Source organism: Bison bison, unplaced genomic scaffold (assembly GCF_000754665.1).
Source record: "Bison bison bison isolate TAMUID 2011002044 unplaced genomic scaffold, Bison_UMD1.0 scf7180017864035, whole genome shotgun sequence".
Lineage (NCBI taxonomy): Eukaryota > Metazoa > Chordata > Mammalia > Artiodactyla > Bovidae > Bison > Bison bison.
In genome coordinates, this window is record NW_011494607.1 from 3,977,381 (window position 1) to 4,004,626 (window position 27,246).

The following is a 27,246-nucleotide window of genomic DNA, read 5'->3' on the forward strand; positions in this document are numbered from 1 at the left end:
CAAACAAATTACGGCTAGAGACAAATGACAAATTTTATACTATCTTTCTGATTAAACTATCAACTATTTGGAAAATATAGAATGTTTTTATGATAGATTATCTTTTCATTAACAGGATTAATGCTGTTGTATTATACACTTTGACCTCTGAAAACAGTGTCGATATTTCATTCCCATCCCTTTCCTTTAGTTGTTTCTTGCATCATTACTGAATTCACTCAACCTCTGCCAAGTTTCCCTCTCCCAGACACAGTAGCTATTAGGGATGTGTCCTTCTCTGAGAGAGGTCTGAATATTTACTGGTTCCTGCTGGCCCATTGGCATGGATCCTGGCCAACCAGAAGATAAATGGAGCTGTCCCAGGTCTTGAGCCAACACTGAGCCCTGCCTGGAAGCCGCCCACCAGCCATGGCCGGGGAGCCACGCCTGAGTCCCTTTTTTATATTCTCCTTCCTTTTCCCTATCCCCTCTCCAAAGTCACTCCTCTGCAGTGATTTACCAAATGCCTCCAGGTTTTCCCCCCAGCTCATTCTGCTTCCAAATATTTCCTTGTTGCTCAGACACTTTGGAACCTCCTTGCTGTGTTTCATTGTCATTTATCTTTTCCATGAGAAATTTCTTAACCAGAAATTTTGTCTGTCTGTCATCATTTTGAACAGCTGGGAGGCAGTTTCTCTTACCTGTTCTTATGTATCCATCCTTCCCTTCCCCAAAGTTCCCCATCCCCAGTAGGATTCAGGATAAAGCCATGTGCTAACCACTGAGTAAACAAATGACTGAATTTCTCAAAGGTAATTCAGATAATGTTTTTTGTTTTTGTTTTTCCTTTTTTTTTTTTTTTTAACCTCTGGCTGTTATTTTGATTGATTTTCTTACTCTATTCTCTAATGTCTTATTTCATCAATGATTTTCTCTCTCAACTCTGCCTTGAACTTCTTTCTTCCTTCTGGGTCCTGGCTGTCAATCGATAAACAGGTTTGTCTCTTGCGTTGGAAACAGAATAAAGACAAAACACAGGCAACTCTTCTCTTAACTCTGTGTCCCATTCATTTGTGGAACATGTGTTACTGGACCTCCTATGTGTCAGTATTGCTGCCAGCGCCAGATGGAGACAGAACAGCTGCTGCTCCCATGGAGCCGTGAGGGGATGCAGATAATAAACGCACCAACACACGAAGCTCTAGTTGCAGCTCTGTTATTCAAAGTGAGGCCATTAGGTGTCTTTGTCAGAAGACTTTCCCATCAGCCCTTCCTGCAGGCTGACATGCCTTGGTGACAGAGTGTGGGCTGGCTTTCAGTCTCCTGTCCCTTGGGTCTTCATAGGCCTGCACCAAGGTCCTCAACAGTCCTACCACCCCTCCCCTCCTCCCCCTCCCCTCCTCCACCCTTCCCCTCCTCCACCCCTCCCCTCCTCCACCCCTCCCCTCCTCCACCCCCAGCCTCCTTAGAAGGGTAGGCTGCAACTGCAGCCCTTACTCCTGATCCAGCAGCAACCTGGCCTCAATTCCCACCACATGACCTTCATGCAAAGGTCAATGGTCTTCGGTTCTTAGTCCCATGACCTTGAGCCTTAGACCCTAGTGCTCATTTCTCCATTAGGGGTCACCTTCCTCCTCTCATCCACCCCTGCTTTCTCTAGTTGCTTTTTCTCTGTCTTCTTTCCTTCCTCCCCTCCTTCCTTTCTAGCTTCCATTGCCGGCCCTCTGGTGTTTTCATTTCACATTCCCAGGGAGCAGTCTCACCCATTCTCATGGCTTTCACCTCACTTCTCTGCTGATGAATCCCTAGTTGTCTTCAGATCATTGTTCCCATATTTCCAAGTTCTGGCATCATGGGCATGTGGCCAGCATGGGGTCTGGAACTCCACACTTCAGAGGGCCTCATTTGAGATTTAATGCTCTGTGGTCACCATATTGAAATTCTTAAAAATTTTATCTTTGAGGTGTGAATCTGTGTTTTGTGAGCCTATGAGTCTGCTAGGGCTGCCATAACAAAACACCACAGACTGGATGGCTTAAAGAACAAATTTTGTTCTCATAGTTCTGGAGACTGGGATGCCAAGATCAGGGTGCCTCTGGCTTGGTTTCCTCTGAAGAATGAAAGGAGAAGGTCTGTTCCAGGTCACTTTCCTTGGCTTCCAGAGGTCCATCCCCTTGCTGCCTCTTCCCATGGTGGTCCCTCTGTACATGAGTGCCCCTGGTCTTTCTCTGTGTCTTAATCTCTTCTTATAAAGGTACCAGTCAGCTACCTGCTCCTTTTGTCTTGAGAGCATACGAAGATGCTGAGAGGGTCAGGGTCCAGCCATCCTTGCCAAGGATTGGCAGCACCACTGCATGTTTCGAGGTGATTTGACAGGGCTCAGCCTTACACCCCTGCCCAGGTATACAGAGCATCCTGGCTGATGTTGCAGTCCCTTGGTAAGTTCCCCTTACCATGGCCTGTGATCTGTGAATTGGACAGCAGGCCATGGTGAGGGGAACTGATTTCCCTCCATCCCAGCCCTTTGAGACTCTAACTAAACATCACAAAACTCTCCTGCACAAAGTTTTTGTACATAGTAATCCATGATTTTATACATGTTCAGGGGATAATTGACTCCATGGAGCTAATGTGTGGGCCATCTGTGGTTTGGCTTTGCTTACCTTTTCACCCCCATCTCAGTACCTCCTTCACTATGCTGCAGCCCTCCTGAATTACTGTAGCCCGTCTCTGAATGCATGTTTTCTTGCATGTTTCCATATTTTTGCATGTGCTCTTCACTCTTCCTACCATATGCTTTTCTTTAATATCATTCTATCAAACTATGATGTATCCTCCAAAATTAAAATTACATTTTATCTCAGTGAATCCCTATTGTCATCACCTTAGGTTCAACAAAGCACTCCTGTAGAGCCTCTATTCATCTCTTTCATAAGATTTCTAACACTAAAGTCTGATTGTTTCCTAATCGGTCTGTCCCTTCTACCAGATTGAAAGCAATTTTGAGGGCAAGACTATGTTTTAACCACCTGTCATTTTCTCAGCACCTGCTGCAGAGCTGAGTACAGTAAATAGAAACATTTGTTGATCACTCAGTGTATGAATGCGCATGTGAATACATGACTGAATGAAGAGATGCATAAGTTTGTGGTGAAGGGCATGTACTTTGGAGTCAAACAGCCCTGGGTTTAAATCTCAGCTCTGGCAATGAGCTGACTTTAAATCTCATTGGTTTAAATCTCCACTCTAGTCTCATGACCTTGGGGACATTACTCATAAACTTCAGTTTTTCCCACTTCAAAATGGGGCAAATAGAATTGACTTCAAAGTAAATTGTTGTCAGTTTGTATTGACAGACAACAGCTATTGCTACATATAAGTCCTATCACTAAATTTCTGTGAGCTTGAAAGGTGTTATGGAATGAAGTGACAAAATTAAGGGACAGTGGACAGAGAAAGACAAATACTGTACAAATACTGTACAACATCACTTATATGTGGAATATAAAAAGTACAACAAACTAGTGAATACATTGAATAACGAAAAAGAAACAACTCACAGGTACAGAGAACTTGTGGTTACCAGGAGGGAAAGGGAAGGGGAAGGGCAATACAGGGATAGGGGATTAAGAGGTAAAATCTATTATATATAATAAGCTACAAGGATATATTATACAACATGGGGGATACAGGCAATGTTTTATAATAACTATAAATGGAGTATAATGTTTAAATATTGTGAATCAGTACACAGTTTACCTGTAACTTACATAATATTGTACATTAACTATATGTCAATTTAAAAAGGGAAAATGAAGCTGTATTCTTCTAGATTTATTAACAAAAAACTCATTAAATGTCTGCTGGATACAAGGCACTAAGCTGGGACTTGTGGAGAAATTTAATATAAAACAAGCCTATGGAGGAATAGGAGGAGCTGATTTTAGAGTTAAACTCTAAAATGACAGGTGCCATAAAGAGGGATCAGATTTGAGAATAAGAGTTTGTTTGTAGCTGGGGCAGTGAGGAAGGCTTCCTAGAAGAAGTGGAATTTGAGATGGACCTTGAAGAAAAGGAAGAAGATATTGCTGGCCCTGGGAGAAGGAAGAAGGGAATAGATGCAGCCACAGGGAGGCATGAACTGTCAGTAACCTCAGATACACAGATGACACCACCCTTATGGCAGAAAGCGAAGAAGAACTACAGAGCTTCTTGATGAAAGTGAAAGAGGAGTGAAAAAGTTGGCTTAAAACTCAATATTCAAAAAACTAAGATCATGGCATCTGGTCCCATCACCTCATGGCAAATAGATAGGGAAACAATGGAAACAGTGAGACTTTATTTTCTTGGGCTCCAAAATCACTGCAGATGGTGATTGCAGCCATGAAATTAAAAGACACTGCTCCTTGGAAGAAAAGCTAAGACCAACCTAGACAGCATGTTAAAAAGTAGAGACATTACTTTGCCAACAAAGGTCCATCTAGTCAAAGGTATGGTTTTTCCTGTGGTCATGTATGGATGTGAAAGTTGGACTATAAGGAGGGCTGAGCATTGAATAACTGATGCTTTTGAATTGTCTTGTTGGAGAAGACTCTCGAGAGTCCCTTGGACTGCAAGGAGACCAAAGCAGTCAATCCCAAGGGAAATCAATCCTGAATATTCATTGGAAGGACTGCTGCTGAAGCTGAAACTCCAATACTTTGGCCACCTGATGTGAAGAACTGACTCACTGGAAAAGATCCTGATGCTGGGAAAGATTGAAGGCATGAGGTGAAGGGGACAACAGAGGGATGAGATGGTTGGATGGCATCACTGACTCAATGGACAAGAATTTGAGCAAGCTCCAGGAGTTGGTGATGGACAGGGAAGCCTGGCCTACTGCAGCCCATGGGGTCGCAAAGAATCAGACATGACTGAGTAACTGAACTGAGCTGATGGGGAGGCAGAGATGCACAGGAGAGAAACAGGAGCTCTGCCGTCCCATTGTTGATATTGCTCCCACTGAATGCTGCAGTTTCAGCCTCTGAAACTGAGGGTTTGTGGCCTTTTCTACACAGTAAGATATGCCCTTGTTTTCAGGAGTCTTTGGCCCTCTGCCCAAAAGATGCCACCCTACTCTGACAGCTAAGGCAGAGACGCACCTGTTTGCAGCATGTCTTTTCAGCAGTAGTCATTCTGAGGCTCTGTGCTCTGATTGCATTTGCCGCATCCTGTACCATCACGATGGTGTGATCACTGACCTAGAGCCAGACATCCTGGAATGTGAAGTCAAGTGGGCCTTAGAAAGCATCACTACAAACAAAGCTAGTGGAGGTGATGGAATTCCAGTTGAACTATTCCAAATCCTGAAAGATGATGCTGTGAAAGTGCTGCACTCAATATGCCAGCAAATTTGGAAAACTCAGCAGTGGCCACAGGACTGGAAAAGATCAGTTTTCATTCCAATCCCAAAGAAAGGCAATGCCAAAGAATGCTCAAACTACCACACAATTGCACTCATCTCACACACTAGGAAAGTAATGCACAAAATTCTCCAAGCCAGGCTTCAGCAATACGTGAACCGTGAACTTCCTGATGTTCAAGCTGGTTTTAGAAAAGGCAGAGGAACCAGAGATCAAATTGCCAACATCTGCTGGATCATGGAAAAAGCAAGAGGGTTCCATAAAAACATCTATTTCTGCTTTATTGACTATGCCAAAGCCTTTGACTATGTGGATCACAATAAACTGTGGAAAATTCTGAAAGGGATGGGAATACCAGACCACCTGATCTGCCTCTTGAGAAATCTGTATGCAGGTCAGGAAGCAACAGTTAGAACTGGACATGAAACAACAGACTGGTTCCAAATGCGAAAAGGAGTACATCAAGGCTGTATATTGTCACCCTGTTTATTTAACTTCTATGCAGAGTACATCATGAGAAACGCTGGACTGGAAGAAACACAAGCTGGAATCTAGATTGCCAGGAGAAATATCAATAACCTCAGATATGCAGATGACACCACCCTTATGGCAGAAAGTGAAGAGGAACTAAAAAGCCTCTTGATGAAAGTGAAAGTGGAGAGTGAGAAAGTTGGCTTAAAGCTCAACATTCAGAAAACGAAGATCATGGCATCTGATCCCATCACTTCATGGGAAATAGATGGGGAAACAGTGGAAACAGTGTCAGACTTTATTTTTCTGGGCTCCAAAATCACTACAGATGGTGACTGCAGCCATGAAATTAAAAGACACTTACTCCTTGGAAGGAAAGTTATGACCAACCTAGATAGCATATTCAAAAGACATTACTTTGCCAACAAAGGTTCGTCTAGTCAAGGCTATGGTTTTTCCTGTGGTCATGTATGGATGTGAGAGTTGGACTGTGAAGAAGGCTGAGCACCGAAGAATTGATGCTTTTGAACTGTGGTGTTGGAGAAGACTCTTGAGAGTCCCTTGGACTGCAAGGAGATCCAACCAGTCCATTCTGAAGGAGATCAGCCCTGGGATTTCTCTGGAAGGAATGATGCTAAAGCTGAAACTCCAGTACTTCGGCCACCTCATGCGAAGAGTTGACTCATTGGAAAAGACTCTGATGCTGGGAGGGATTGGGGGCAGGAGGAGAAGGGGACGCCAGAGGATGAGATGGCTGGATGGCATCACTGACTTGATGGACATGAGTCTGAGTGTACTCCGGGAGTTGGTGATGGACAGAGAGGCCTGGCGTGCTGAGATTCATGGGGTCGCAGAGTCGGACACGACTGAGCGACTGATCTGATCTGATCTGATCTGTACCATCAACAGGGCGGTACCGGCTCTTCTGCGTGGGTGATGGATTGCTTCCCGGTGACCAGGAATTTGTAACCAATATGGAGAATTATGGAAGGACTAGTGCATCTCATCACAGATGGTCATATTATGCCATTTAGAATTAAAACTGCCTATGGCCAATATAGGAATATAGCTGGAAGGATGGTTTGCAAAACATTTCATTTTACATGGAGTGATGAAACTAGCTTTAAAAAAAAAAAGAAGAATTAACTGTCATTTCCAGGAATCCTTTTCTGGCACCAAGAGATGGAGTTAATCAGAGTCACAAACCTGCCTGCCTGCTGCTCTCGCTACATTTACCCCACTGCAATACAGCGCTGGTTCCACTTGGCTTCCAGGGCGCCAGGCCGCCTGAGCTTGAAGGCAAGCCCTACCAGGAGGTCATCTCCAATCCCCTGCTTTAATACTGCATCCCTCATCATCAACATTCTCTGTCCTTTTCCTGAGTTCTTTCTTCTCTACAACACTTGTCGCAATCCAATACAGGACACGTTCTTATTTGTTCTTTTGATTGCCTGTCTTTTCCCTAGAATACAGGCCCCAGGGGGCTGCTTTCCATTGCCCCATCAGTGACCGTCAGGGAATAAGGGCTCAATAAGTATTTACTGTAAGGCAGGAGCGAATTAGGTCTCTAACTTGAAACCACTCCTGTTTCACTCCCATCTTTGGGAGGCCCTGTCTGGTAGACCCAATGCCGAAAGGCATGAGGAGATCAGTTTCAGGTATTAAAGTAGCTCACGATGGAGAGTCCCAGTGTAACTGAACCTGAACCCAGTACTGAGGATTTTTCCCAACCCCCTCCTAGACTGCCTCAATCCTCGCACAGTTCGCGGGCTCTGGTTACCTAAAGTTGGCCAAACGGGCGCACTGCCGAGCCCCGGAAGGGCTAACAATGCGTTCGGGTCCTTTTCCCTTCCTCGCGACAGGCTGTCATCCAGAAGGTGCGTGAGTGCCACCCCCCAACTCAGGGCACAGAGCGTTCGGCAGAGCTAGCTCCCCCAGCGGGGCGCCCTTGAACTCGGTGGGGGTGGAGGGGACGGCCCCACGCCGCCTCGCCGCAGGTCGGGAGCGCGCGTCCCCGCCGCACCGCAGCGCCGGGAGCGCCGGGCCGGCCAGACAGCTGAAGGCGGCGGCCGCGCTCACGCACCTCGCAGGAGCTGGTAACCGCGGGCGGCACGAGAATCTGGAACCTTGAGGCTCTGGCTCCCACGGACGGTCGGGCTTGCTGAGGTTACAAGGGGGTGGTTTGAGTGGAAGGGAGTGGGGAGGAGAGATCCGCTGCTCGAGGGTGCCCGGGGCAAGAGTGCGGACGCGTGGAGTGGACCCAAGTACAGAGCCTTCCTGGAAGCGGGTTGCTGTGAGTGTCCTGCCGGAGGGCGTCCGAAAAAGCAAGGAGCGCGGCGCCAGGGGCTGGGGTGGGTTTCGTCCTTTCGCTTGCACTCAATGATAGGTCATACCTTCTCCCGCCGAGGGGCAGAACTTTCGTTGTCCTGGCGGGCCAGCCCCGATGTCTCCAGCAACCGAGAGAGCCCCCAACCCGGGCGCGGGAGACCGGCCTGTCCCGGCGGAACGTGCTGCCCGCGGCTCCCGGGTGCGCGCCCCTGGCGGTGGGCTGGGCTCCTGGAATAACGCGGGTTTGACTGTTGTTAATTCATTTTGCTTGTGCCCAGGCGCCTGCCTGCAGGTCATTCTACTGTTTAGAGGGAAATACCGCGTTCGATTTTTTTCCCCTTTTTTCATCGTTTCTGTGTAATTAATTGAGGAAGACGGAGAGTCGCCTCATTAGAAACTTGTTCGGAGGCTTTGTGGTTTCCGCCGCGGTTTAGATGACACGGGTAATCGCAGATGATACTCCGGATTTCATCTTACAAAATCGAAGCCTGTGATGGTGTTCTAAAAGCAAAGGGAGCTTGGGGAAAGTCTCCCTGCTACTCCAGGGAGGAGAAGGGAACTCCCACGTATAAACTAATTCTGATAAAATCCCAAAGGTAAATGGTAATAAATCCAGTTTACAAGTGAAGAAAATTAGGTTGAGATATTAAATAAGTTTTCCCAGCCAGATCCCCCAGTTAACAGTGGGGAGGCGAGGTCTGGAATCTAGGACTGTGATGCAGTGGGGGCGCATCACCTAAAACGCAGGCAAGAAAGGCCAAGGCTACAAGGATAAGGTCCAGAGTGCAGGAGAGGTAGCCAGGTGCTGGGGTGCCCAACAACAAACAGTTGTGTTCTTGTCAGGAAGATTACCCAGTGTTTATGAAAGATGAGGTGATATTAACAGGTGACAGGGAAGGCAGTGTTGCGCCCAGTCTGTTTCCTTCCTTTCAATAAAGGAAGGGCAGCCCAAACCCCTTAAGAGGATCCGGAAACCCTGAAACTGAGCTGAGGTTCAAGTAGCAGGCATCCTAGCTCACAGTCCCTCGGAGCAGGCTTGAGAGATGGTAGCCAAGCCTGTAGACTTCAAAAGAAGGAAACATTGAATCCTGGCAACCCTCCAGAACAAATTCTTAGAGAAGCTAGCTCAAGAGCACCTGGGAAAGGATTTGCAAAATCAGTGTATGCCAAATGAACTTTTTTCTCTCTTCTGGCAACCTAGTGGGGCTGCAGGTTGGGGCACGCCATATCTACTGTTTTTCAGCTGTGGGTTGTGACTCATCAGTGGAATGCTATCAGCGTAGTGAGTTACACCAGCCTTTTTAAGACATGAAATTCAATAGAAGGGATGAGACAGGATCAGAGTGCACTGTATGTACAAGGGCAAGTATTGGGTTATGAATTGTGTGTGCGTGTGTGTATGGTTTATCCCACTGCCTCTGCATGGGTGTGCATACCTAACCCTGGCTGTGCTATTGTTCCTTCCAGGCTAATTTCCTCTGCTCATCATGGGGTCATCTTTTACTTTGCAAATACTATCATCAGCATCTTCTGGAAAATGTAGCCTTCCTCCTGCCTCTTTCTCTAGGCCCCCAGGTGTTGAGGTATTTTACCAATCAGAATTCCTCTCCAAATCCTTTATTTTGATCTTCTAATGTTGTAGATCTGATGACAGCTTGGCTGTGTGCTTCCTACTGCACAGCTTCCTTTGGTCCTCACAGCTAGGTGGCTGTAGTTGTTCATATTTCACAGCTAGGAACCTATGAATAACTCAGTCACTGCCTCCCACCCCAGTCATAGATGTGTGTCCCACCTTTACAGAGGCATCCTCTCCCTAAGGATAAGGTGTGGGAGGAGTGGACACACAGCAGGGCTCCATCTCTACACCTCCCTGGTGTCACTCATCATGAAACAGATATAGAGGGGACATTTTTCTGTAGGATTCTCTATAAGACTCATTTCCAGGCAAGAGATATAATGTTGAGCTCACAGTATGGTTGAAGGTCTTCTTCTGCATTTGGGATCAAAGAATCAATGAAAAAAGGAAAGGATGGGGTGGCTCCGCTAAGCTGCAGTTCATGTGAGAGAAGTAACCTGAGGGTCTCAGTGGCCCACCAGGCCAACATGAACCTGTGTGAAGTAGCTGCCCAATAGCAAACATGGGTTGCAGTGATGAGAATAGGCTTTAAAAAGAAAACAAACAAAGCAAATAGATATTTGCAGGGAGCTGATTATGTGCCAGGTAGAGTTGTAAGTGTTTCGCAGTTGTTTTCTCAATCTTGTCGCATCCTCATGAAGTAGAGAATATAATTATCACTGTTGACTTTAAAGATATTCACGACCTAAAAGTTGAGAGTTACGTTTAATTTGGTGGAAATTTTTAGAACTTAAGTCTGGGAGGCAGCAAGCATCTCAAGTAACCCTGAGAGAACTGCTCTGAGGAGGTGGCGTGGAGGGCAGGTTATATAAAAGTTTTGCAACAAAGAGCAGGTAGTCAGAATATCAAAAGATGATTGTTAATTAAAGAAAATTAATACCCCAAGTTAGGAATTTAGCGCTTTTCTATGTATGGGAAGATGCAAGAGTCTGGGATCACTGAAATCATTACTTTGATATGCACCTCAGCTGTCTGGGACCAGTATCCTGCATTTTTACATCCTGATTTTCCTCAGGGCTCACCGTAGGAAATGGCTGCTGGCTGCTGGATGGCAGGACTTTTCTTTCCTGACTCTCCTCAGGCTCACCAGCTCACCATCTGTGGTGGCTGCAATTGCTGATGACTGTGGCATCCTTGTTTTCTGATATGGCAGGAAATACTCCATTTCTCATCACCATTCCCATTTAACAGATATCGAGACTAAGGCACAGAAGGATTAAGAAATTGGTCCAAGATCATATAGGCAGCAAGTATAGAGATGGGATTACAGCCTGGGCCTTTACACTACCATCTACCAACCAGTGACATTCAAGTCAGAGGAGCTGGGGACCCCTCTAATCAGGGTCACATCTTGGGTGGCTCCTTTATAGAGGACAGAGACCAACTTCAGAGGATCCCGAGGAAGGTGATGGGATGATGAGGGTCTGAGTACCAGGCCATATGAGGAATAGGGAATATTTTTTTTTTCACCTGGCAAAAAAGCAGCCTTGGCCAGTTCTGAGGACATTCCTCAGATATCTGAGGAAGAGAAAGTAGGTTTGCTTCCAGAAGTAGATCAAGCCAGTGCTGGGGGATCTTTCAGGACTGGGGAGGGGATTGCCCACTGGGTAAACGGGTGTCAGATTTCATTACTCAATGCCCTTTCTAATGCTCAAATTTTATTAGATCGATACCCTGGTGGCTTCAATCCCTGGATCAGAAAGTGGGTTGCCATTTCTTCCTGGATCTTCCCCTGAAGAAAGGAATGGCAACCCACTTCAGTATTCTTGCCTGGAGAATTCCATGGACAGAGGAGCCTGGCAGGGCTATAGTCCATGGAGTCATAAAGAGTCAGACACGACTGAGTGATGCACACACACACACATATAAGAGAAAAATTAACTTTCAGTAACTGAAAATGAACACACTCTCCTAGACATCTATGTGTGCCTACAAAAATAAAATAGGGAACCAAATTAAAGTTCTGAACAAGACATACATTCAAATTATGTGCAATTTCAAAGGAAAGGGCAAGACCAAGAAGTAGAAATTCCAGTGTAGATATTTGAGAACTTTTCAAGATTCCCAAACCTCATTGGCCACTTGCAGAACAGAAGTTCTTTGAGAGCAGAGGCTTTGTTAAAAAGATTTCTTCAAAGAGATATACTGGTACTGCCTTCATCCCAAACATAATGTGAGGGGCTGTCATGGGAACACAAGTCTAGCTGTACATGCATTTAGGGTTCAGTGGTGGCCTAGGCTGCAAGATCACCTGCCTTCCCCGAATTTGTCAGGGCAAAAGATGCCCAAGGATTTCCTGAAGACCTGCCGGCCTTGTGGGGAGATGATTGGCCTGGGTCCACTCCAAGATCAGCCCAAGTGTGAGGGCAACCCCAGCAGCTAGTGTTTCCAGGAATCTAGAGGCTAAGATAGGAGTAAGCCATCAGTAGAACGAAAATGAGTACATGTAAGCACCCATGTATAGAGTGTAGGATATGACAGCCATGAGAAAGAATGAAATAGGATTTTCAGGAGCATAGCTAAAACTATGGATGATCAAACTGAGTAAAGAAAGTCAGAACCAGGAACATGGCAAGAAATATTCTTTTTCCAGAAAGGAAACCAGAAATATGGCAGGATATAATCTATTTGTCCAGAAAGAAAAATATCATATTACTTATAGATGGAATCTAAAAGTAGTGAATTAATTGAGAAAACATAAATGGACTCAGGGACTTAAAAATCAAACTTATAGTTACTAAAGAAGAAAGAAGGGCACAAGGGGTACATTAGGAGGTTGGAATTAACAAATACGAGTTATTACATATAAAATAGTCCATAACAACCTGTGTATACTAGGGGAGGTCTATCAACACTATGTAATAACCCATATGGGAAAAGAATCAAAAGATGAACAGATAGATGTGTATGTATAACTGAGAAAGTTTCTGTACATGTACAACACACACAACATTATATGTCAGTGTTAGGACAGTAAACAATAAAAAGTTAATTTAATGAAAAAGAAGGGAATGAGACATAAGCTTTTGGAAAGTGATCATTAGAAAGTGTAACTTTCCTGCTGCTCTGTCTTAAACCATTGCTTTAGTTTAAATTTCCTTTTCTGTGGGACAGAGATGGAAATACCTGCTCCCACTCCTTTCTTGCTTATTAAAAGATTGATTCAGCTCCAGGCTGTAAGGAACGGTGTGGGCTGCTTGGAGAAAGATTTTGGGGGTTCATTCTGGCACATTTCACTGTAATTTACAACCCCCAAACAGGACTTCCACAGCCTCTCCACTTGCTTTGATCTTGGAGGGATGAAAAGCTAGCCAGCTGTTGGGCATACAGAAAGAGAAAAGACGTCAGCCATCCCCAGGTTGCTGCAGGAGTCCAGCATGCAACAGGCCTAGCTGGCATAGGCAGGAGATTTATTGTTATAACCAGGTTGGAGTTTCTTTTGTCTCCAAGCAGCACACTTTAATTCTTGGGAGACTTTGAAGTGGTTGCTTGAGTAGAAAAGTCCCCAGGATTCTGCTCAAGTGTTAGTCTGAGGGTGGGAAGGATGAATGCACTGAATGCTATTTTAAGGAGCAGCGGAAAAGAAAAATGAAATTAACATTTCATCAGGTCCTATAAATTGTCCCAGCTCAGAGTGTGTGTTACATACGCTTCAGTGGAAATAGTAAAGAGTAGCAGTCTATACTTGATGTGTACTTAAGACCAAGACTTTGAAAGGAGCCTTTAGAAAAGAAAAAGGAAATGTTTACTTGCAAGAGAATTCAAGGGAGCCAGGCTTCAGAAGATTGGTTCATCAAATAAAACCACAATAAAAACTTGAAGGAAAATGCCCCCAGATAGTTTCCAGGATTCTCAAATGCACATAGTCTGTTGTTTATGGTTGAAAACAGCTTTCTCAAACGATGGTCATATTCTCCAAAGTCATGATTTATCTTCAGACATTCCCATGGTAAGCAATCAGGGTAAAAAAATTTTTAGGGAGTCCAGGTTTACAGGACATTTTCAAAGTTTTATGATTTTGGAGACCAAACTTCTAGACAGGATGGTCATGTTATTTTTGGCTTATTTCAGGGTACAAAGTGATTTTTTTTAAACTGGAGTATATGAAGTGCTTGGTCCCATTGGAAAGAAAGGCAGGTATACATTTTTGCTTCCTCTCTTTGCCAGGGTGTGTCTTCAATCCATCATGTTGTTGCTAAGATGTGAAGTATAAAATAAAAGTTGAGAATCTTTGAGCTGCTAAAGGTGGATGTTTCTGTCTCAGTTTAATTGTTGTTCATGTCCATGTTACCAAGAGCTATGTAATTTCCCCCTGACTAGAGAACATTGGTAAATTTCATAACCCTTCAAGTTAAAATAACTTATAAGCTTCAAATGATTATTTTCCCTAAAGGTGCATTTGTTTTCCTCTGCCAAAACAACCATTAAAGGCAAAGACGGGGCAGCTAGGGGAGCTGCGTCTTTAAATACTGGTTCTGAATTCCCCTGGTTGATCAAGGAAAAAAACTAGGAGATAAGTGATGGTAATAGTTATAAACATAATCTGTCTTTCTACCAACCTTTGTGTAGATTTCCCCAGAAAATATAATTCTATCTTCTGTGAAAAACAAAGCAAAAACCAAGAACAAAAAACCCACAGAAATTTAAGATGCAGATCTGAAAATCTGGAAGCTGCTAGAAACTATATCTTGTAAACCTATGTACATTGCTACCTATGCTTCTTTAAAATTTGCACTAAATTACCACCATAGGCAAGGAGAGTTAACTCATTTTTCTGGGAGTCTGAAGTGGAGCCCAAGGTTGCCGGAAGCAAGTTGATGTTCACATTGAGCTTTCATTTGCTATTTGTAGTTATTTTGCAACATGTTTAATATTAAAATGTCCTCTAAATTTTCTCCTAAAATTGATGCTCCGGAAGGTTGAACCAGGTGGGACACAAGACTCTGGGGCTTTTTGGCACCATTGGACCTAGGAGAGAGTAAATCACTAGAAAGTTTAGCTTTGTTGGTGCTCTGTCTCCAGGTCTTAAACCATTGCTTTAGTTTAAATTTCCTTTTCTGTGGAACAGAGATGGAAATACCTGGTCCCACTCCTTTCTTGCTTATCAAAAGATTGATTCAGCTCCAGGCTGTAAGGAACAGGGTGCACTGCCTGGAGACAGAGTCCATCAGCAATAAATACAAAGTCAGTTTGTTTGCCAGATCATCCTCCAAGTGATTTAAGACACAGCCAATCTCATGCTCCTTAGTCGTCTTGTGCCAAGTGTTTCAAAAACTCCATTAGTTAAAATGGAAAGGGTGGTTGTCTTCCTATCATCATTAAAGTGGTAATTCACCTGGCCATGATGCTTTCTAATAGCATCTATATAAATCAGTATGACTGTTTGGTGAGAGGCACTAACAGAATCTGGTTTATACTCTTGTTATTAAAATGAGAGCTTCAAGTAATCCATGTGATGGGATTTGAAAGAAGGGAGAGAGTCCTCAAGGACTGAGAAGCTTGGACAGAATTCCCTGGAGGAAATGATGACTGATTTCTACCCTCAAAGGCAAGTGGGAAGCTGGAGAGCAGGAGATGGCAGTCCAGGCTGGCAGGTGGGACAGAGTGGGCAAAACCTCAGAAGACCATCTCTGAGGGTCCCCTCACCCCAGGCTCCTCTGTCATAATGAGTCCTTCTAATTCTTCAAAGTTTATTTGTTTGTTTGTTTGTTTATTTAATGTGGACCATTTTTAAAGTCTTTGTTGAATTTGTTGCAATATAGCTTCTGTTTTGCGTTTTGGTTTTTTGGCTGGAAGGCATGTGGTTTCTTAGCTCCCTGACCAGGGATCTAACCTGTACCCCCTGCAATGAAAGGCAAAGTCCCAGACACTGGACCACCAGGGAAGTCCTGATGAGTCCTTCCTTTCTTAATGACTGTGTTGTACCTGTTATCTGTTTCATCAGGCTGCTGTGATGTTTCTTAACGTGTGTGTATATGTGTGTATGTGTATGTGTGTTTGTTTGAGAGAGTGAAATTCAACAGAGGAGAGCATGGTTCTAAACTCAAGCCTGAATTCACTGAATTCCTTGTGGGTACAGGCCTTGACTTTTCAACCGCCGCTAAATCATTCAACATCAAACTCAGTGTTTAGAATTTGTTTATTGAGCTGAACTGACTCATACTAATTTTAACATGTTCATGTTCTTTCTCCTTGAGGAGCATGTTAATAATAATGTTATCAAGGTATTGGTTGACATTGTCATATACTGGAATAGGTTTTCTTTCCAAAAATGTATGTTATTTAGTGCCAGTAAGAGTGATTGGTATTTAAAAAAAAAAAAAAGAGTGATTGGTATAAAGTAAGTTATTTTCCCATCACTTCATGGGAAATAGATGGGGAAACAGTGGAAACAGGGAAATAGATGGGGAAACAATGGAAACAGTGTCAGACTTTATTTTTTTTGGTTCCAACATCACTGCAGATGGTGACTGCAGCCATGAAATTAAAAGACGCTTGCTCCTTGGAAGGAAAGTTATGACCAACCTAGATAGCATATTCAAAAGCAGAGATATTACTTTGCCAACAAAGGTCCGTCTGGTCACGGCTATGGTTTTTCCAGTGGTCATGTATGGATGTGAGAGTTGGATTGTGAAGAAAGCTGAGCACCAAAGAATTGATGCTTTTGAACTGTGGTGTTGGAGAAGACTCTTGAGAGTCCCTTGGACTGCAAGGAGATCCAACCAGTCCATTCTGAAGGAGATCGGCCCTGGGATTTCTTTGGAAGGAATAATGCTAAAGCTGAAACTCCAGTACTTTGGCCACCTCATGCGAAGAGTTGACTCATTGGAAAAGACTCTGATGCTGGGAGGGATTGAGGGCAGGAGGAGAAGGGGACGACAGAGGATGAGATGGCTGGATGGCATCACTGACTCGATGGACATGAGTCTGGGTGAACTCTGGGAGATGGTGATGGACAGGGAGGCCTGGCGTGCAGGGATTCATGGGGTCGCAAAGAGTCGGACACGACTAAGCAACTGAACTGAACTGAACTGAAGTTATTTTTAAGGGTCTTTCTAGGACAGTTTGTCTAATTAATTCATCAAAGAAAACATCAGTTTTAAAAAATTAATTTCAAAAAAATTAATTTCAGCACCTTTATCCTTGTTTTTTTTTAATTAATTTATTTTAATTGGAGGATAATTTCTTTACAGTATTGTGGTGGGTTTTGCCATACATTGACTTGAGTCACCCATGGGTACACATGTGTCTCCCCATCTGGAATCCCATTCCCACCTCCCTCCCCACCCCATCCCACTGAGTTGTCCCAGAGCACCAGCTTTGAGTGCCCTACTTCATGCATTGAACTTCAGCAGCCATATTCTTATTATAGGACTGCTGTAGCAAAATACCTGAACCTGAGTGGCTCTAACAACAGAAATTAACTTCCCACAACGCTCTGACCAGAAGTCCAAGATCAAGGTGTCAGCGGAGTTGGTTTCCTCTGAGGACCATAAGGGAAGGATCTGTTCCAGGCCTCTCTGGCTTATAGATGACCATCCTTTTGCTTACTCTTCACGTGGTGGGCTCTGCATACACCAGTGCTCCCGGCGTCTCTCCTTGTGTCCTGATCGCTGCTTCTTATAAGGACACCAGTCAGATTGCATTAGGGCCCACCCTAACAGCAGTTGAACTTAAGTACCTCTTTAAAGACTGTTTTCAAATACAGTCATTTCCAAAGGTACAGGGAGGGACTTCGCTGGTAGTCCTGTGGTGAGGACTTTGCCTTCAAATGCAAAGAGTGCAAGTTCGCTTTGTGGTCAGAGAGGTAAGATCCCACATGCCTCTGGGCCAAAAACTTAAAACAAGAGCAATAGTGTAACAAATTCAATAAAGACTTTTAAAATAGTCCACATTAAAAAAAAAAAATCCTAAAAAAAAAAAAAAACCCACACAAAGGTATTGGAAGTTAGGATTTCAACATATGAATTTGGGGGGACAGAACTCTAATAGCATCTTATTCATGCTGCACTACACACACACAACACACACACATCATTGAGTGTGTGATGCAAGTGGAAAGCAGCTAGGTATTTTATTATGTTCTAGATCGGGAAGGAAATTTCACTACATCTCTCTCAGTCATTTTCCTTTGCTCTCAGAGAGAGTGAATATGTAAGCCATTCTGGTAGCTATCACGTGAGTGCAGTGGACAGAGGCAAGACCTGAAAGGAAATGTCTGTTTGCTGTAAAAATACTGGTGCCAGGCTGCCAGCTCTCTTTCCTTGCAGAGAACTATTTTTATTGTGAGATTATATCTCTCCTCCTTGAAGGGTGCTTAAAATAACTTTTTGTCTATGAAGGGATCATTGTTAATGATAGTTGTTTTGTTTTGTTTTTTTACACATTTCCTTACTTGGCAAAAAAAAAAAATATATATATATATATACTGGCATCCCTGTTTTCCAGGTCCATGAAATACAGCTGGTCTCCCGGAAACATTTCCCAGAGACTAGAGCCAATTTTATGAGATTGAGGCACTTCCTTTTGGTACTGGGGAAGCAACTGGCTTTACATATAATCCATGAGAAGGCCCTGGAAGCTTTGGAAGGATAACTGGTAGTGGATTTTATCCTGAAATGTGGCAGGCTAGAGTGACAAGGGACCCTGGGAGGCGAAACTTACAGAGTTTGGGGAACGGAGCTAGTCTGTTTGCTGGACTAGTCGGAGTGGGAGGACCACAGCTCGCACAGCATCAATATCCTGCCAGCTTCTCCCTGGCGTAAGGAAGTGTGATTCCTCACAGCCTGGACAGAGTGAGTATTCCTTTTATGTGCCAAGGGAGTGCCATATAGGCTCTTGAACTGAGCAAAGCTGGATCCTAGAAGGTGGGCTGTGGAGGAAGGACCCACACGGGGAGGGCACCTGGGTGCCCACCACCATCTTCTGTCACCTGGGATTGTCTTTTACTCTGGGGAACCTCTCAGTTTCTGTCCCCCATCTTAGGACACTGGTCAGAAAGTGTTGATTTTTGTTATATTTTTCTTATTTAAAACATTTTAGAATGTTTTTGGGTGAAATATACATAACATAAAATGTACCATTTAAAAATTACAACTCAGTGGCATTAGGCACATTGACAGTGTTGTGCAAGCCGTCAACAAGTTTTCCATCTTCCCAAACAGAAATTCCATACTCATTAAATCAACCTGTTTGCCAACCTCTTTGGCACCAGGGACCAGTTTTGTGGAAGACAATTTGTCTGTGGACCAGGGAGGGAGGGGGATGGTTTCAGGATGATTCAAGTACATTTCATTTATTGTGCACTTTACTTCCATTATTATTGCATTGGCTCCACCTCAGACCATCAGTCATTAGATCCTGGAGGTTGGGGACCCCTGTATTAATCCGTAGTTCTCCATTCTCCACTTCTCCTTGCATTTGGCAACCAACATTCTTTTGTCTGTATGAATTGGAGTGCTCTGGATATACCATGTAAGTGGAATCGTTCAATATTTGTTCTTATGTGTCTGGTTTATTTCACTTAGCATGCTGTTTTGAAGGTTTATCCATGCTGTTGCATATGACAGAATTTCCTTCTTTTCTGAAGCTGAATAATATTCCACTGTATGCACGTACTATATTTTGTTTATTCATTTATCCATCGGTGTAAATGTGGACTGCTTCTGTCTCCTGGCTGTTGTGAATAATGCTGCTGCGGTGATGTACAGCTATCTCTTGGAACCTCTGCTTTCAGTTCTTTGGGGTATATACGCTGAAGTGGAAATGCTGGGTCATAAGGTACTCCATATTTACATTTTTGAGGAACCATTATCCTGTCTTTCATAGAAGCTACACCATTTTGTATTCCTACCAGCAACACACAAGAATTCAATTTCTCTGCATCCTTGCTAACACTTAGTGTTTTCTGGTTTGGGGACTTTTGTTTGTTTGGTAATAGCCATTCAAATGGGTGTGAAGTGGTATCTCATGATGAAGCACTGCTCTTTGATAGCTTGTTCTTTGGCTTGTGTGTTAGTCACTCAGTTGTGTCCAACTCTTTGCGACCCCATGGGCTGTAGCCCACCAGGCTCCTTTGTCCATGGGATTCTCCAGGCAAGAATACTGGAGTAGGTTGCCATCCCCTTTTCCAGGGGATCTTCCCAAGTCAGGCAAAGAATCTGTCTGCAATGCAGGAGACCCAGATTCGATCCTTGGGTTGGGAAGATCTTCTGGAGAAGGAAATGGCAACCCACTCCAGTACTCCTGCTTGGAGAATCCCATGGACAGAGGAGCCTGGTGGGTTATAGTCCATGGGGTTGCAAAAGGACATGACTGAGTGACTAACACTTCACTTCACGTCACTTCTTTGGCATGATTCTAGTACTTTAAAACATTTTTATTGATTTAAAATTAGTTTTATTGGAATATAGTTGATTTACAATGTTGTGTTAGTTTCAGGTGTACAGCAAAGTGATTCCATTATACATATATTCATTCGTTTTCAGATTCTTTATTCATATAGGTTATTATAGAATATTGAGTGAGTTCCCTGTGCTATACAGTAGATCTTTGTTGGTTATCTTTTTTATATATAGTAACATATGTATGTTAATTCCAAACTCCTACTTTATCCTTCCCCTAACCCCTTTCCCCTTTTGTAATCATGTTTGTTTTCTGTATCTGTGAGTTTGTTTTGTAAATAAGGTCATTTATATTCTTTTAAAATTAGATTTCACATGTAAGTGATATCATATATTTGTCTTTCTCTGACTTCACTTAGTATGATAATCTCTAGGTCCATCCAAGTTACTGCAAATGGTATTATTTCATTCTTTTATGGCTGAGTAATATTCCACTCAGCCATAAAAAGGAGATCAAACCAGTCCATCCTGGTCTTTGTTGGAAGGACTGATGCTAAAGCTGAAACTCCAGTACTTTGGCCACCTCATGCAAAGAGTTGATTCATTGGAAAAGACCCTGATGCTGGGAGGGATTGGGGGCAGGAGGAGAAGGGGATGACAGAGGATGAGATGGCTGGATGGCATCATGAGTTGCCATGATGGACATGAGTTTGGGTAAACTCTGGGAGTTGGTGATGGACCGGGAGGCCTGGCGTGCTGCAGTTCATGGGGTTGCAAAGAGTTGGACACGACTGAGCGACTGAACTGAACTGAATATTCCACTGTATATATGTACCATATTTTCTTTATCCATTCCTCTGTCCCTGGACATTTAGATTGCTTCCATGTCTTAGCTATTGTAGATAGTGCTGTTATCAACACTGGGGTGCATGTATCTTTTTGAATTAAGGTCTTCTATGGATGTATGCATAGGAATGGATTGCTAGATCATATGGAAGTTCTGTTTTGTTTGCTTAAGGAAGCTTCATACTATTCTCTATATGGCTGTACCAATTTACATTCCCACCAACAATGTAGAAGGGTTCCCTTTTCTCTATTTCCTCTCCAACATTATTATAGACTTTTTGATGCTGGACAGTCTGCCTTGTGTGAGGTGATCCACATGTAATTTTGATTTGCATTTCTCTGATATTTGGTGATAGTGAACATCTTTTTATGTTCTTTTTGGCCATTGTATGCCGTCTTTGGAGAAGTGTCTATTTAGACCGTCTGCTGTACTTTTTCAGAAGGCTCAGGAATATAGCAGAAAGTAAATAGTAATAGGAACCCCAAAAGACTAATTATAAGAGAGTGGTCATCCTGGGATATGTCTTCAACATGCCTAGAGGGCTTTCCCGGTAGCTCAGTGGTAAAGAATCTGCCTGCGATGCAGGATACATGGGTTCAATCCCTGGGCCAAGAAGATCCCCTGGAGAAGGGAATGGCAACCCACTCCAGTATTCTTGCCAGGAATATCCCATGGATAGAGGAGCCTGGCAGGCTACAGTCCATACAGTTACCAAGAGTTGGAAATTAACTGAAGCAACTGAAATAACTGAAGCAACTGAGCATGCACAACATGCCTAGAATTTTTTGAAGTCCAGAACAAAAAAAAACAAGGTTCAGAAAGAGGCAGGATAACTGGATGGCATTTCTTTAGTGAGAACTCCAACCTCTCCTCTGCTGAGAGTGGCCTCACTTTGTGGCTGCAATGGGACATCCGTGTTGGGATACAAGACAAACAGCAGAGCGTCCTGTCACATGTGTAGTGGCTCAGTTACATTACATGACTCCTTTGCCCTAATTCTGCATTCACCAGCTAATCTTCTCATCTTGAATTTTGTTTCCCAGGCTGCAAAACCTCTGCTCAGGTCTTCTTGACCACTTTGTTCCTTATTGTAATTCAACAAATGGATGCTCTGGTTATAAATCATTCTCCTTTGCTTGGTCAGTGTGCCCGCCTCACCCCTGGAGGACTGTGAAAACCCAGCTCCCTAAATCCGCAGAGCTGAGGGCAGCCTGCCTGCCACCCCCTCTCATATCTCAGTGCCACGAGCGGAGTTCCTCAATGGTTCCCGGCGTCTCAGAGCTGTGCATTGTCACTTTCAGGCAATCCTTCCCAGATGGAGGCTTTACAGCTTCTCTCTGGAGTGTTTTTCCTTGTGTAGGCCTGACAGTTTTCTCTCTGTCCAGCTGAAGTCTGTGTTAAAATGGGAAAGCTCTCTTCTTGGGTTCAGGATTGAGAAAGAGAGTGGAAAGAAAAATAATTTCATGGCTTTTCTACATCATGAGAAACTGACTCGATGAGTATTAATTGCATGTCTGCTATGAGCCAGGTTTTGGGTGGGTTGCTGGAAATACAGCAGTGAGCAAGCGGGAGAGGTCCCTGTCCTGATGGAAGAGACCAAAGGGAGGAGAGGGCCACCAGAGGACTGCTTCATGGAGTCCTAGCATGGCCTGTACTGGTATATTGCTGAGACTGTTTCCCGTCTCAAAAGACCTCTCCAAGGGACTCAAGGATAGCCATTGTGTTCTCCACCTCATAGTTCATGCAATAAGCATTTGCTGTACTGACCCAGGGAGTAAAACAGAGCCAGGAAGGGCCAACTTTATAAAGTGCTTTTCAGCCTATGTATGGCTATGCAGGTGCCCAGAACATAACTGGAGAAGATGAGCGTAGGACCCACCCCATATCCTCTTTGAGAGATCAGATGGTGGAGGAAGGATGCCTACTTGTTAATTCAGCCTCTCTGCATTTCAGGTGTTGAATGAATATCTAGTTGCACAAAATATAAGTTTCCTTTCTGGTTTTGCAAATTGTTCTTCTATTGGCATTGATTCTGGTTTTCAGACAGGAAATCTTCAGGCTTGTAAGCACTTTCTGTTCCAAGTTTTGCTCCTCAAAATAAATTACTGTTGTACAGTAGAGAACGAGGAAGAGACAGAAGAGGATGCATCTGGAATTTCTCTGTCAGCCATCAGTAACTGTGTTTTTGTTTATTTATTTATTGGCTGTGCTGGGTCTTCGTTGCCATGCAGGCTTTCTCTAGTTGTGGCAGTGAATGGGGGCTCCTCTTCACTGTGGGGCCCAGGCTTCTCATTGCAGTGGCTTCTCTTGTTTTGGAGCATGGGTAGGCTCATGAGCTTCAGTAGTTGTGGCTTTAGGCTCAGTAGCTGTGGCTTAGTTGCCTGCAGCATATGGATCTTCCTGGACTAAGGATCAAACCCATGTCCCCTGCATTGGCAGGCAGATTCTTATCCACTGTACAACCAGGGAAGTCCTATCACCACATTTTTTGTGAGTTACTGAGTACTTTCTAGGAAATGTCCAGCAAGGCATAAACCTTGATAGTGTAGAGAAATTTGGGAGTTGTGTCCATCTGAAAAGGGAGGAAGAACCATGTGTGTGTGTAATATTTCTAGTCTGAATTGAGTAACTAGAGTCTTTGACTTCACAAGTAAGATGTGTGTTCAAGTCAAGATAATAGTTAGGAGAAGAACTGAAGTCCAGGAAGCATGGCCTCCTTAATTGAAGGAACTAAAAAGTCACACTCTGTGTAAGAAGTTGGTGACTTAAAATGGATTCACTGAAAAGGAATCTGCAAACATGAGAATTAAAGTGCCAAGTGCAGATAGAACATGGTGGTTCGCATTCACATGGAATCTATAAAAAGAAGTGATGCACTGGGCAAGAAGACCATGTCAGCATTTGTTAAGCAACATTCTGGGAGGGGACCACAGAGGTTCTGATTTTATAGAGTCAAGTGTGATTCCTTGCTGGGATGCAGTGCCTTTTGGAAATGCTTTAGGAATATCCAGCTGGTTCTGGCCTAACCATAAGCCCAGCTCATAACCCTGAAGACTCTCATTAGATTTCTGTGTGGTTCATCCCACATGGCTGCATGAAGCTGGGTGGATCATCAGTTCTACTTTGGGTGCCTGGTCACATCTCTGTGCAGTGAGGGAATGAAGCTTCTAAAGCTGTGATTCTGAAGTTCTGACCTTGGGCTCCTCAGTGACCAAGATAGGGCCTGGCCAGACTTGACCTTTGATTTTTTGGATGTCTCAGCTGGAGAGAGAGAAAGGGTGATGGGTCGAGAGGGTGACTTCTCTGTTGTGAAGGAATAGCTGTTCCTATGAATAGAAGGAAGAAAGAGATAAGGATAAGTGACTAATGAGATTGTCATGGCCCAGGTCAAAATGGAGATTGCCATCCTGGGTGGCACACCGACTTTTGGAATTCGGGAATTGAAGAGTGGAAAGAATGCCTACAGTTGGGAATTTTGATCTCAAATGCAAATGGGTCATTTGGTCTGCCTCCATGCAAGCTGACCACCTTGGGTCATTAGGTCTGTGGCACTGGCCAACAACTGCTTGGTGTGTCTTCCTGGCTGTGCTCTCAGGTGTGTGTGTGTGTGTGTGTGTGTATGTGCGCATGCGCACGTGCATGTGGCTGCTCATTTTTTAGGGTTTATAGGCATCTTTTGGATCCCTCCTTTATGTGCTAGTCCTGTGTCTGAATTGGTGGTCACTTGGAAAACTCAACTGCTCATGTCTACCCCTTAACATGGAAATAAAGATCCAGTCCCAAGGAAACAGCTCCCTTATCACATGCACCCATCATGACCCACCACAGATGTTGATGAAGAGTTTTTAATTCACTCCATGGGAGCATCCGTGTTCATATGTGAAAGTGAAAGTGCTAGTCTCTTAGTCATGCCTGACTCTTTGCAACCCCTTGGACTATAACCCACCGGACTTCTCTCTCCATGGGATTTTCCCGGCAAGAATACTGGAGTGGGTAGCCATTCCCTTCTCCAGGGTACCTTCCTGACCCAAGGGTTGAAGCCAGGTCTCCTGCATTGCAGGAAGATTCTTTATTGCCTGAGCCACCGGGGAAGCCCACATGTTCATATACATCTTCCCAAGTTCAGGGAGGTGGAGAGAATTACTTGACCTGATTTAAGAAGGTAAGAGGATATCCAGGAGTGGTATGGAAACCTGGGTTGGAGAAAGAAAGATCGGATAATTGGAAGAAGACATGAAAGTGTTGGGCATGTGGATGGGAGAAGGGGCAATGTTCAGATAGTTCTGAGAGGTTCCTGGGGCCTGCTAATTGCCCTCTCCCACTCCTATAAACTGGCCTAAAGTACTCAGTGCACACCTGGAAAAGGCAAGTTTATTTTTCAGGTGGGGCTTTGAGGTGAGGTTATCATTTTTCATTATTGCTGCTGGCAAGGATGCATTCAGCTACTCAAAAGAGCAATTAGTCTCTCTATACAGCACCAATAGGCTTGTTTGAGATATGTTTCCTCTGGAAGAAGTTTATTTTACTGATTCTAATATTACAAAGAAATCTGACATTAAGAGACTCTCAGGAGGGAGTATGTAGGAGCAGCTAGGGGGCAGAGGGCAGCCACACACCGAGCTCTGTGTTTCCTGTTTGCTGTGCTCTAAAGAGAGCAGCTTAGTCCAGCACCCCCGTAAACAAGACTCAGTGCCCCCATCTCTCCCTCAGTGTGTGTTAAAGCCCAGACATTCCTCACTGTGGTGACAATATACTCTGGGGACTGCTACCCAGACTTGTTGGCAGCTTCCAGATGGTGAAGCAGCACCAGCTTCCGTGTCTGCAAAGCTTAGAAAGGCAACCCGGGGTTTCAACAGCAGACATTATGCAACGTCCTGCCTTCTGTTTGTTGTTTGTCCTGTTCGTGTGATGGCCCTGGCTGGCTAATTTGACACTTGCAAGAAAAGCAGTGCCTCGTGGACTTTTTCAAGGGTGTGAGGTAGAAGCAGAAGCCAGAGGTTCTGTCCTCCAAATCTGTCTTGATGATTCAAGAACCGAGAGGAAATAGCCAGTGAAAACACAGGATGCTCCTTTCATCGGAAGGACTCCACACTGCTCTGGGTTGGAGATGGTGTGGTCTGCATCCCATTCTGCTCCCCCAGAGAACCTCCTATTTCCAGGCATTTGTCAGGCATCCTGTCTTAAAGGACCACCTTTCCACTCTCAGGACCTTGTCACCTATGACTTTCATCACCCTTTGGTCTCCATCTATCCCTAACTAGTTAATTTAGATGAATAGGGATAATGTAAGGGGGAGAAAAAAGAAATTTAAAAAACACCTCTGTGTGGTAGGTAAATGGTTGATACTTCTTGAAACCTGACTCTTTTACAGATATTTTACTTTCTGGTTCCTGGTTGGTCCTGTGCAGGTGGTACTAATGCTTCTTTCTGAGCTGATAGAGTAGCAGGAAGAGCCGCTGGTCCTGTGGGCCTGGGCAACCACGGATGGGGAACCACTGTGCACAGATGTGGAGAAGAACATCATGGGCAGTGATGCTCAGAGCATGGAAAACACTTGCTTATGTTTATTTTCTTCATCATTTTATGTGCTTTTTTTCTGTTTTTCTATCTTCTATTTTGACACCAGCTGAAGCCAGGTGCCTTCCTCTGCTTATTACATTGGCTGTAATGCTAATTTCCCATAAAAATGATATGATCAAACCAGACTTCATCTTATTTGCCTCAAAAAGAGAGAGATTATTACCATATTTTTGACTGGATGAAACATCATGAATCCCATACTTCTCACTGTGATTTTAAACCATCGAAATGAATGCCTTTTTATTTTTTATTATTGTAATTTTATTCGTCTGAACCACATAGGTCAACTAACCATATGGTGAAGTTGATAGGAATTGGCTGACAGGGAAGTTGTTGTGTAAAGAATAAACCTAGGCATTTCTTTCTCAGACTAGCTTTTCCCTGCATCCTGGCTCTCCATATTTCATGCAACATCACATTTCATCTTTAGAACAACTTCATCATGTTACTACTGTTATCACTTTTTACTCTCCTGTTGGGAAAACTGAAGCTCAGATAATTTTTTTTTGCCACAACTCTTGAGGGAGTTGGCAAACTTTTTCTATAATGTATTAGAAAATAAATATTTTAGACTTTGGGGACTCTGCTTTCTCTCTCAGAACTACTCAGCTGTTGTACTGCTGCTGCTGCTGCTGCTAAGTCACTTCAGTCGTGTCCGAC

General features: G+C 43.9%; 1 protein-coding gene across 8 annotated transcripts in view; it reads left to right on the plus strand.

Annotated features, from left to right (window-relative positions):
- Positions 1-27,246, plus strand: part of MRAP2 (melanocortin 2 receptor accessory protein 2) — a 105,601-nt gene that overhangs the window by 34,687 nt on the left and 43,668 nt on the right. Inside the window, exon 1 of one of the 8 annotated variants that reach the window (XM_010834658.1) lies at positions 7,656-7,729. The exons of 1 other annotated variant lie outside the window; for it this stretch is intronic. Coding sequence is in view for 1 of the 7 variants with exons in the window: in XM_010834663.1 (XP_010832965.1) it covers positions 7,681-7,729 (49 nt within the window). In the remaining 6 variants the exon portion in view is untranslated. Of the gene's footprint in view, positions 1-7,655; positions 7,730-7,878; positions 8,019-8,081; positions 8,146-18,366; positions 18,612-27,246 lie in introns of those variants that run through there. 6 more of the 8 variants (XM_010834663.1, XM_010834656.1, XM_010834657.1 and 3 more) reach the window with 6 other exon arrangements.